Genomic DNA, 13024 nt, shown 5'->3' with positions numbered 1-13024 from the left:
ACACACACACACACACACTCCTGGGGCTGGATTACAATAATGATAAGACGACTTGCAGGTGGCAGAATGGAAGTGAAGGGGAGACAAATGATGGATGGCAAATAAAAAAGGAATCCATTTGTAACGAGGAAGTATTTTGTGGTAAATTAGTTATGTGCTCACTCATGTGGTTTTATTTCAATTCCTTGTTTCCAGTGGCAACCACAGAAACAATACACAAATCCACCGTTTGCCCACACATATGTGTTAGGTAATATGCCGAGCCGTAATGTACAGAGTCGAGAAGCGCTCGCAGCCAGCATGTGAGGTATTAGCAGCGATCCAAGCTGAGGTTCACATTACCACATCAAACAGTCTCTCTGTGTCTCTGCTTTGTCTGTGCTGTGTACATATTAGTTACACATTAGAGCTCTCAACTTTAGAGGACCTTTGTGCGGCTCTAACGTGGGCTTCAATTTATTGTGGGGCTCATGACAACACGATAAACAAAAAACAACTATATTACTGTGCGTTTCCTTGTGTCTGCGGCGCAGCCTCCTTCGCACAGACACACAATATGACAAGTTTATCTGGTAATCAACAAATCCTTGTTGAAGCAGTAGCATAGCAACACACACACACAAGTGAAACAAAGGGATGCTGTTTTGTAGAACTGAAATATACAAGCTGGAAAAACAAATGCATTTTCATTTCCTATGAGTTAATTCTATTAGCTTCAAAATGATGTACTTGATTTGTGATTTCTACTTGTGTGTTTGTGCGTGTGTGAGAGACTGTGTGTGTGACTCAATGTGTGAGTGCATATGAGAGTGTTTTGATGATAGCAATCACTGTTATGGCGTCCCTGACATGGTTACCAGATAAACGGAAAGCAAAATATATACGGACAGGTGTTCACACACATACATACACACAGCCTTTTCCAGTAAGGGATTATGGTTAGCTGATAAAGTATTGATAGAAGCTGATTGACAGACCTTATTAAAGAGCTGTTAGTTATTACTGAAGCATTTACCTGGCTGCTGACAGGACACTGTTGTGTTTTTTAGCTTTAAAAACGTGGAAAAGCTGAAAATGAATTGCGTGTGTGACTTTGTGTGTGTTACACTCCTTTTTTGCTCAAAGTAAAATGGCTTTGTGCTTTGAATGTCCTGCCATGCTGTTGATCAAAACAGTCTTTCAACTCACAAAAACACACAGTCACACACACACAGACATGCAAACGCACACAGTGGGTGAACAGATGACACTTTGATATGGGAAAGCTTTTATGTCACTTTCAGTGACGACAGAAAATACCACTTACGCAAATAAAGTAAATATGAGGCCAAATCCACTCTGACATGCACTCATTTCACCTCGGCCGCTGTCAGAAGGCCTGCAGCCCTAAGTTCTGGAAAATTCATTTGAAAATTATGGCTCTAATCTGATTAACTCTTGTGGTTAAACAGGGGATCACACCAGATTATTTTGTCTTTTTTTATTCCGTTGTGAGGACATCAGTGATGATTAGCTTGAAAACAAAGGTTGAGCTTGTAGAAAAAGGACAGCAGATAAAACAGCAAATGTAATAATCACACAATTCACCCGTCAAACAAAAGAGGCAGTGAAAAATGATAAAGTCTGGCCAAAGGTCATAGATATCGCAATTACACGTTTCACTGAAATCAGGGTTGAAAAGACAAAGTGACTGTGAACATTTTGTACAGTCAGCCGCTGAAAATAAGCCTGCTGGATTATAAGTTTAGCTTTGTGATGCTGCCCTTCAAACAAACCTCCAAAAACACAGAGGAGCGCAAACTTGTAAACTGTCTGACACATACACGCCCCAAAACGGAAAACATTTGATTTGGTTGGACACGGTAACGCTGCGGCTGAGATCAGCATTGTTGATGTGTGTGGCTGACTGACTGTGTTTGGCGTGTCCTGTGAGTGTGCGTGACACGTCTCGATGATGCGCTTGATTTAGTCTGCCGGTTTGGGGTACTCTAATCCGCCACGCACTCGCTGGTACTACCTAGTTATTCCACTGACAGCTACTGCCTTGGGAACAGGAGCTGGAGCTCACGCATGCAAAGCACTCACAAATTTGTACACACAGGCAAAATTGGGACACACACACACTTCTTGAGGCACCGTTCATTCTGATCTCGCTTTGGGACTACTGGAGACAGATGGGTGAACAGTGGGAGTCTGGGCTGCCATCACTCCAAGAGCAAAGGCACGCAGGCATAAATACACACATTTTATATAGAAAGGATCACAGACTTGGTCAGAAAGTGGCACACATACAAACAGACGGGCTAAAATGCTCAAGGAAACGGCTAACTCACACAATCTCACATACACACGCAACACGCTGGCTAAGCCACAGTCACACGCATACTTATTTACTTGTAAACACTGTCTCAGAATTAAACACTGCTTCTTCTTCTTCAAACACACACACACACACACACACACACGGGAAGAAACATGCATAGCTTCATCTATTCTCACACATCGAGAGAACAGTTAGCTTTTATTTGAAGAATTTTAAGCAGATATGTTACACAAGAGAACCAGAGCTGGTTTAATTGTGCGAGCAAAACATGAGCTTTCAGTTAGGTGATAACTGATTGCCTTTTTGATCAGAATCAGAATCGGCTTTATTGGCCAAGTAAGAGTGTATACAAGGAATTGGGCTCTGATTTTGTTGAGCTAAACACAATAAACAAACGTTCTCGTGTGTTTGCTGTCACAGGGTTGTTATCCTGGGCCAATCTGTACAATATGTACAGCACATCGGCACAAGCACATGTAGGGCTAACAATTCAATTACTTACAGAGTTTGATATATTTCAGATCAGTCTCCACCACAGATATCAGACAGTCCACATACAGCATACCTCATAACATATAGACATTTTAATAAGGAGAGATCATTATCCTTTTTCTTTTTTCTTCTTCTATGTGTTACTCCATTTCACCACTTAGAGAATCATGAGTATTGACGTGTCTTTCTCATCTAGTTCACCTCATAAAGAAAATTTTCCCACCAAAGCACAAAAGCATGGAAGAGGATTAGGGCCTATTATTACTGTATTATGCATTACTCACTATAAGTGTATAATTCAAAGGTTGTCCAAATAAATTGGGTGGGGTTCACCTTTCATGATGCACTGCTCAAAGTTTGACCCTGCGTGCCTGTATATTATCAATAGCACTCACTCTTTCCCATTACCACACCCATAGCTTGGTAATAAACAATAAAGCAAGTAAAGGTCATTATATTACTGTAAAACACATACTGGGCAGTATGTAGTTGCTTACTTTTACTTCTACTAGCGGTAAATGTCCCCTAAACAAAGATAATGTTGATGTATAAATTCATCTCTTCCCAGAGATTTTCTTTGCACAGGGTCTCTAAACAGCTTATTTCACCTTTGTTTCTAGAGTAGAAAAATCCCCTGCCGAGTTCATAACATGTCACTCAAATTGCACTTCTTGATTAAGCTTCATGATTATTGTCTGTCTGGTTTTGTCTAGTCTGCCATGCATAACTCTGAGTGCTTATTATGTTTATTCTTCCTGCTCTCAGTGGTTATTTGCGGTGTTTTAGGAAAGAACAGGATGTTTTGTTCCTGCTTCCTAACTGTCCAGGTCACACAGTCTCACTCATTATGGGTCTCTGATTGGGGTTGATTACAGAAACATGTCAGATTTGATTGCTTCTGTCTGGGAAATGTACGATGAGAGACGTGTTCAGGAGTAGTCGAGAACATATCATAACCTTTAGCTTCCTCGTGTCTTTTTTTTTTTAACCAAACTGTGGAAGCATTACTGATAACAGAGCAGATTTTTTTTGATGTTGTTGTTTTTTTTTTTACTTTTTTAATGTGTAAATACAAAGTTGTTCAAGTGCAGCCATTGTTAGACGTGTAAAACTATTCATTCCACTCAGCACAGCGCGTTCACTGAGTACCTGCTTCAGCTAAAGAACGGGTATCCACATATGCACATACTTTGGCAAGTTCTTGCAAATGTTACGTTTACATATTTCATCTTACACTTTGATAGATATCTATGCATGTGTATAGGCATGCATTATAAGTGAAGGTATAAGCGGCGTCCTGCAGCAAATGCTTTTAACCTTGGCTAATATCTGTCTGCAGCAGCTTATTGGCAGTAAAATGTGTTAGCATTTTACCTTAATACTGTGAAATAGAAGACTTTACATAATGTAAAATGACAGGGACATATTTTTGATCAGTAAACAATCAGCCTCTTACTCAGTAAAATAAACAAGTCCCAACAGCTGGGTTACACCTCACAGGACTGTTGCTAATAATCCAAAAATTATTAGATGTCAGCTTACAACTTGTGCGTGACAGCTCACCTGTAGAAAAGTACACAATGTCATCTACTCTCATATCCTGATTGATCCCATCTCCATGTCATCAGTAATTTATAGTTGTAAGCCATTAATGAAGTGGCTCTTCTCACTTTAAAAGGAGATGGATGCTGCCTTTGTTTGATGCTGTTACTGTCTATCACAGCCGTTCATCCATCCATTCTCACAGGCCACACTGGGAGCGTTGCCACGGCTAAAATAGAGACACAGACAACCACAAACTCACATCCTAGCACAGGCCAGCTCCACCTACAGAGACACAGGACACTGACCAAGAGGTAAACCAAAGCTGCTGGAAGTTTATGCATGAAAGGCACTTGTAGTTAGTCATTTTTAAAGAATTCTTGGGAGGTAATTAGATGAATCACCATGATCACACCAAAAACACACCTGGAGCTGTGGCTAGAAGTTCCTCATGGGATAATATTTCATCTAATCCAACTGTCCCTTGGTCGTATTTCTGTATATGATATGGCCTACTTTCACTTCACTGTTAATGGCTCTGTCACAGTTTGAGTAAAAGTAGGACAGGAACCTGCTTGTGAGTACCTGCGACTTTTTGCTGCTGGAGACTGATTGCAAGTAGTTGCAGATTGAGGTTGCAACACCCTCAACCTCTGGACAACTACTTTTGATTGCAAGGTTATTGCACAGGTTGTCTGGTGGGAGGCAATTGGTCTGCTTACTATTGTGACACACAATAGTATACCTACAAAGGCAGATTTCTAACACATCAGATTGCACTCAGTTTGAGCCAGTTTGTACCACTGAGCACAATTCATGTGCAGTTCCTCTTTTTAATAAGGTACTTGATTCAACTAGATGACAACTGGTTGTGTTTTGTTTACATTTTTATATAAAATGAAGGTTGCCAATCGCCTATGACATTTTGCAGTTAAATCATTATCCTGCAGCAACTTTGTTACTATTGTGAAGGAATTTTTGTTTAAGTCTACGAGGCTCTGAGTGTAAGAAGATAGTCTGAGTTTCAGTTCACATGTGAATTTCTGTGTGTGTTAACACCAACAGAATTGCAATTTTTTTAACTTATCTCAGTTAACCATGAATTATCAACAAGTTACATATAATTGCGAACTTGACCCCATGCAGTTACAAACTGATAGCAGACTGCCATTTTATTGTAATTTTATTGCGATCTTGGTGCACAGTCTTTTTGAAGACAGCAATAATACACCAATAAGTTCATTGCACATAGTCACAATAATTGTTGCCATCGATCACTACTTGAATGGGAACATTTTTCAGGGAAGTCTCATTAAAATGACAGATTTTCTGTAATTCTGTACTTTTTCTTCTTCCTCTACAGACTGGCAATAACAGCTGCCAAGAAAGAGGAGGCAGAGCAGATACTTGGGAAAGAGAAGCAGCAAGTTGAAATTCACAGGTAAATTTATGACCAGGAAAAAGTAAAATGGCATGCGCATGGGGGAATACAGTTATGTGTTAAGGATTTTGTAAAGAAGCCAAAAACAGCTTGAAAGTTTCATTTTCATCCTGTTGGCGTGCGCCACCCAGCTTGGCTGTTTAGTTCTGGACAAAATTCATGACAGGGAAGTCCAGGGTAGATGGGAAACAACTGTGTGAGATGATAGCAGGAGGACAATAAAATAGAGAGTGGGAAAACAGAAGAGAGAAGGTTAATTCAGTTGACCCAGTGGTTAATTCCAGGAAATAGAAAAAGAGGATGGCAAAGACATGAGCAGCTAATACCAGGACAGAAGCAGATGAAAGAGGTGAAGAGGTAGAGAGTAGGAGAAAGGATATGAGAAACACCGAAAGCTGCTAAATGAGTAAACCAGTATGGGGAACGAACATGTGCAGTCTCTTTCTCTGAGTCTCAAGTTTTCCACTGTTTTAGGACTTATCACCAATGACAGATCTGGCTCATATCTGTTCCTCCATTCGGTCCTGTCAGCTTCGTGATTTATGTCATCTGACATTATAAAACTGGCTCTCGTGACAAGCAGTGCCCGTACTCCCCTCACCCTGCACGCACACATGCACACTCTGAGGCACTGCCGACCAGCTCAAGGTCTGCCCTCTCGTCCCGTCTTGTCTCGTTTCGTCAGAGACTCTGTTCATTTTTTTTATCACCTTAAACCACAAACCCCAAATAAGCTAAAACAACCACTCAACCCCGCAGAGCTCTCAAAAACAGTCCCATCATATTGCTCGTAAAACCCAGCCATGCTCATAATGTTAGCTTGTTACTGTGTATGTCTACCTGTGTGCGCCTCCATGTGTGTTCCTGTGTCTGGATTGTGTGCTTCCACATCTATGAGTATGCAGGAAAATAGGAAACTGTCCGGCGTCCTCTCACCCACAAAAGTGGGCTCGGAATAACAGAATGTTCTATTCCATTGCTCTAGTTTTCCATGCTTTACATTGGTCTGTGTGTCTGCCTGAGTTTGTGTGCGCGTGTGTGTGTTTGTATCCGTATGCAGATGTGAGTGAGGGCTAGTGATCTTTCATGTTTCTCAAAGTGCTTTTCGTCTGAACATATTTCTTTAAGAGTGAGAGAGATTTTGGTGAGGAAGAAGGCAGAACACCAAAAAACACTTTGTTTTTTTGTGGTTTTTATCCTCAGTCGCCTGCTGTCATTTATTTAGCTTCTGATTTTTGAAACTTTTACGTTTCTCCATTATTTTCCTACTAATTTATTACCTTAGAATTTAAGCAATGTTCAGTCCATGAGTCAAAATTTAGGAGAAATCTATTTGCACTCTGCCTCGATTTCCTCCTTTCTGTATATATTGTCTGCATCTCCTTCTATTCTTTGTCGTGTCCTCACTTGTTATGGGTGTAGCTTCTGTCTTTCTAGTTTCCAGACAGACTGCCAGCCCTGTTATACTTTTGCTTTTGTTTTCATGATATTTTACCAGCAAAAAAGCTGCAATTCTAAGTTTATCTCTGTCTGCTGAATCCTGCACTCTGGGTCCACTTTCTGCCTGTCACACGCTCCATTTCACATGACACTTTAAGATAAACGTAGCTCTCTTTTTCACACAAATTATTGTTTTATCCTATCAAATTAAGAATGCCCACATGTGCCCACATGTGCTGCCTAGCTCTTAGTGGGAGCTAGGCAGCACCAGCCAGGTTAACATTTGGTGTGAGCTTTACTGACCTCTCAAAGTTCCTCGTAAAGTGTTGGTAAGTGTCGTTAGCAGTGTGCCAACTAGAGGGGGTGAAAATGGTACTATTGTTATTGATACTGCTGCAGTTGAGTGTCTTGACTTGTATAATAGCAATTTTTAGTATTGATTAGTATCTTTTTTTTTTTAAATCCCTACAGTCAGCCTAAATTGTATCTCCCTGGAGCAAGTGTAGAAGGTTTCTAGTAACTGATAGCATACAGTATTGTTAGGAATATCAGATGAATGAGAGAAGAAGATTTAGCTAAGATCTCTTACTGAACTGGAACAGACAAAGTTGCTAATAATGGACTAACATCACTTTAACTTTACCTCTAAGACATCACCCCAATGTTCAAAGGCATCTGAATAGTTGTTTTAAACACTTTAAAAATGAAACTAGAATTTCTTAGTTTCAACATTTGTTTTGCTGTTTTATACTATTTTCAATCAAAATTAATGTTTACATAATGTGTAATTGATATTTTCTTTTACAGTTTTCTTTCAAAAATTTTACATCTGGTTTTCACAGTGTGTTATTTGTTTCACACCAGAACAACGCCACACTTTGCTTCTCTCTTTATCACATTGATAAACTCCAGTGGAGTAACAGCCTTAGTATTTGTAAAGGAGAGGGAGAAAGAATTTCCACTCTTAGTTTGCAATACAAAACAATGATCTTTCCAGGCGGCACCATTAAAAGTTAATGTGTGATTCGCACACAGTACTCTATTTAGAGGTTCAGATATTATAACCAAATGTGTCAAAGCAATGAAGTATTGTAAATTTATTTTTTAAAAATCAAAGGCTTTTCTGGAAATTGTAAAATCGAAACTATTTCAAGCTGTCAGTTTGTGTGTGTTTGTGTGTTTCAGAGGTGCTTGTGTGCAGCAGCATCAGGCCCTGCGAGCAACTCTGTCTTTGCTCCGCTCCTCTGGCAGCGCGCTCACAGATGTACGGGGTTTCCTCAGCCAACTGACAAGGGCCTGGCAGGCCTTCAGGTCTCAGATAATGCAGCACAACACACAGGTGTACTCAGGTAATACAGACTGTGCATGCACACACACAACACACACACACACACACACACACTAGTTCAAAGGAGTGTAAGAGAAACAAAGGTTTATATATATGAGAGTCATTTACAGCACAGTAAAGCGGTGCATGTGTTTTTGTAGAGTGCTAAAGTGGACATGAAAGAGGCAGAAAGAGTTGAGCAAATAATCTCTCGACAGGAATAAATATTAGTTTAACTGCGCCGTCAACTCTTTTAGTTCTGAGAGCAGCTCCCACAATGAATGGATCGCAATATGTGTGCGTGTCTGTGTGTTTATAGTTAATACACAAACTCTAACAATCTTTAAAGAGAGGTTAGACAGGATGAAATGTGTGTGCACGTCTTTATGGGTTCATGTGCCTAAAGTCTGTAAACCGATGAACCTCCTACGATAAAATTTAAATAGATGTAAGCAAATGAAGCAAGACTGCAGGCAGGCATGTGTTTGTGCGTTTTGTGTGTGTTCTGCACTGACAGTAAATGCCTGAAGGAGAGTTAACCTCCGGCTCACCTCATGGGTGGGTCGTTTTCTCTGTGCTGCACGTTCCAAACAGCTGCGAAGTGTAAGCGTGTATGTGTGTGTTTATAGCGGAGAGCAAAAAGAGAGAAGGGGTTTGATGCAGGAAGTCAAAGAAAGTGGTCTACTGTCTGTATTGATGTCGTGTGAGTGTGTTTGCTCAGTGACGTGTTCGTGAAAACAGCTGCTGCACGAACCAACGGATATAATAAACTACACACTGAAGAATGCACGCACTGAGACACAAACACCCCCATGTGGGCTCGTATACACAGTACATATGTTCAATGAAAGCAAATCTTCTGTAAGACAAATATAGAAACCTAATGTCGACGAGGCATTCTCTATTTGTTTTTCTCATCTTTAAAAACAATTCGGCATCTGGGTTTCTGAATATACCAATGCTGCAATTTTATACTTTGTACACAGGCTTACAGACGGGCCGGCCCCTCCCAGGGAAACTTTGTTTGCTAGGCAAAGACATGCGTATTTACTAGCTGGTTGCTGGAGGTTGTTGAACGTCGTCATGTGAAATCAGCTGCAAAGAAGGTGCTGCACCAAAAACGTCCTTGTGTTTGTTTTGGTCAAAAGCATATTACTGCATAGTCTGCAATAGTTTGGATGGAAGTTTGGATGGAAGACGCGAACTTGAAAATTAGCCACCAAGCAGTAGTGAAACTACTACATTTGCCTTCAAAGTAAAGTTGCTCCTTTTGAAACGTGTTGGTTGCAAACATTCATCTACTTCAGGGCCACTTTTCATAGTTTCACTACTGCTTAGCGAGAAGTGTATTCTTCTACAAAAAGTACGAGCAGCCTGCTAGTAAAGCAGGAAGCGCTGTATACCACTTTAAACGCAATTTCCCTCCCTTCCCTCACCCCCAACCAATGATAGCAGATGGCTCCCCCTCCCTGAGTCTTGTACTGCTGGATGGTTCTTGCTGTAAAAAGGGAGGTTTTTCTTCCCAAGTGCTTTCTCATAAGGGGTCATCTGATTGTTGGTGTTTTCTCTTAACTTATCAAATAAAGTGGCTTGAGGCAACTGTTGTGGTGATTTGGCGCTATATAAATAAAACTGAATTGAAAGTAGTTGCTGTACCAGTAATTGGCAACTCTATTTCTCCAAGCAGCCAGTGGTCGTCAGGGGATGCCCAACTGGTCTCTAGACCTGTATGACTGCGACTTCAGCAATCGATTTCACAGACAGCCAGCAACAAATCAGCAACTGGTATGGGGGGGGGTGTAGTTATACATATGAGTGTCGGTTCAGTTTAGTGACTAAAGTTCACCAGTTGCTGTATGTTTTGGTTTTGTGTAGTTTAAATTTAAGACTAGTATTGTGTCTTTTGTGTGTTGTTACGAAAGCTCAAAATAGGTTACCATGCTGCGCATTATAGTCAAGCTGATAATGTGCATAAGAAAGGCTTTTAACATCTTTATCTGCAACGTTTGATTGACAAGCAAAAATCCCATAATTATTCAGCTAGTTCTGGCTCGTTCCAACACCAGCTGGTTAATCAGTGACATGTTTTTAGCCCTACTGTGATACAATTACTGTAATTTCAAAACTGAACCACAAACCCTTTGCCAGTCACCTGAATGCGACTGCAAACTGATATGGGCGTTTGTCAGCTTTTAAACTGTGCTACTTGTCTGTCAGCATTCTGTGGTTAGCGCCGAACAGCAGACGAGCGGAGCAGGTGAGGTGGGGAAGAAGGAGCAGAGGGAAACATAAGGAGGTTGCCCAATGTGAATAGATAAATGTGGTTTATGGTTAGGTGGAAGAGAGGAGGGAGGAGAAGCCTTGAGGGGTGTGGAATTTTACAGAGAAACCAAGATAGAGACACACGGTGAGATTGGAGGAAGATGAAGATGCGATTAATCCAACTTTACTTTTGTGCAAATGTCAGCAGTTGACTTGTATGACTTGACAGTTAGAGGCGATGGACCCAGAGGTTTGAATGTGTGGGATTTTGGTGGAAACAGACTCGAGTGTCATGTGACTAAGCATGACTAAAGCCACACAAATGTGCGTGCGTGCTTGTGAGCATGTGTGCGGGTGTGTGTGACCGATCCGTGAACCACATATATCTGCCAACACCGTGGGCCATCCCAACACTCTATAGTATCTATTTCCCTGGGAGCCAACTTTCTACATGTGTGAGTTGATACCGATAGGAGGAATATAAAAATATCAAATATATGTTCACACAGCTTAGCAAATACTGCCTCCACATCTCTCTGTTTCCATTTCTCAGTCGCTCCAAAGCATTTTAATGTAAACATGGATAAGAATTGTATTGGGGTATAATCAGCTAAAAGTTTATGAATTCCTGTAGGGAGGTATTCAGGTATAGCAGGTTTCTAAAAGACAACTGCAATGCAGTAATAAGCCGCTATTACTGAGCAATTTTCACTTCATAGCACTTACTTTCTCTGAGAACGTGTAGTGCACTCCTTGGTGTTCTAGTTAGGTAAAAAAAATTTCGAGGTAGGAACAGTAAACTCCTTCAGGGGTCTGCTGTGCAGCACTTACATCAGATTTTTTCCCCTGAAGCTGCTGTGGTTCAGAAGGTGGTATGCTTTCATTATGCATAATAAACTAGGCAGACACACAAAAATGCATGTGGTATGCTTTAGAATGTGATGTTATAGTAATGTAGACTCCAGTGTGTAAAAATTCCAGTGTGTGCGTGTGTAACTGTAAAGGTAGCTCCAATTTTGCAGGATCTTAATGTTGCCTTGGCTCCTGTAGTGTAGGTTACTGTAACCTAGCTACGTTATGGGCTAGAGTTATTAGTGGCGTTGCTTGTTTCAGTCCATCCACAGCTTTAGCCTCAGGCTGCGGCAGTTGCTGCGTGTTTGCAAAAGCAGTTGTAAACTGCTGTTTATGTAAATCACATGTAAAAGATGTTGATGCTTTGCCAAAGATAATCTGTAGTTTGACCCATCCTTAGTGTGAACCCCCCCTTTTATCTCCCTCTGAAGGGAGCGGGCTTGCAATCGGTTTCATTTGGTTGCTTGTCTGCCTGTTTGTTAGCAGTCGAGCATTTTAAGATATCATTTGTCAAATTGCTGATTTAATTTTGGTGAAAATCGCTTCCAGGTCAAGATCACAACAAATGTCTAAATCAGTTAAAACTTACTATGTTGCCCACATTGTTTTATGGATTGTTTTCAAAGTTCACAACAATATACTCGGCCTTGGGAGACTAATTTCAAAAAACCATAATCAAGCAATATGTCATGTGGCATGGAGAGATGTGGGTAACGTGCATACGATGCCTTATGACCCACAAAGCAAACTGAAATCATCATATTGCCATAAAAACATCATAAATAAAAATCAAAGTTTTAGTTTAGCCCCTGCACTCTCTCAGTGATTTACCACATCAGTTTATTCTGCAGTTAGATTAGTCAAACTGTAGCTTTGTTTTTTGTCTTGTAACATATTTTTCCCTCCATGGAGTAAATCTTATTCTTGGTGTTTTTAGAGTGCCTTGAGTTCATAGCGTTGTGTTTGTGGTCATAAGAGTTCTTATGTTTTCTGGATTGACTTTCTGATCTCCCCTGGTATTGGGTTTGAATTATTTGCAGAGCTGTACTCACTCAAAGAAAATCTTGGTCAGCTGAAATGTCCCAACACTTCAACCAATGCGTTTTTCACAGGGAGGCGTTACCTCAACATTAAAGCTACCGCAGTGTGTGGTGCGCACTCTGCCTCCAAGCCATATTACAGCAAATGAATAATAATTAGGTATAAAAAGCCAGTATACGCTCACTGAATGATTTGACCTCATCACTTTATACAGTGGGGCAAAAAAGTATTTAGTCAGCCACCGATTGTGCAAGTTCCCCCACTTAAAATGATGACAGAGGTCAGTAATTTGCACCAGAGGTAC

At 40.7% G+C, this 13024-nt stretch overlaps 1 protein-coding gene across 2 annotated transcripts in view; it reads left to right on the top strand.

The window, feature by feature from the left end:
• Positions 1 to 13024, top strand: part of lekr1 (Leucine-, glutamate- and lysine-rich protein 1) — a 97151-nt gene that overhangs the window by 43413 nt on the left and 40714 nt on the right. For both annotated transcript variants that reach the window (XM_005720923.2, XM_013910776.1), the window contains exons 4-5: positions 5721 to 5798; positions 8424 to 8587. In XM_005720923.2, coding sequence (XP_005720980.1) covers positions 5721 to 5798; positions 8424 to 8587 — 242 coding nt within the window. The remainder of the gene's footprint in view (positions 1 to 5720; positions 5799 to 8423; positions 8588 to 13024) is intronic.

Source organism: Pundamilia nyererei, unplaced genomic scaffold (assembly GCF_000239375.1).
Source record: "Pundamilia nyererei isolate P.nyererei 1_Seehausen unplaced genomic scaffold, PunNye1.0 scaffold00003, whole genome shotgun sequence".
Classification (NCBI taxonomy): Eukaryota; Metazoa; Chordata; class Actinopteri; order Cichliformes; family Cichlidae; genus Pundamilia; species Pundamilia nyererei.
The sequence above is the reverse complement of the archived record's forward strand: the minus strand, read 5'-3'. Positions and strand labels throughout refer to the sequence as shown.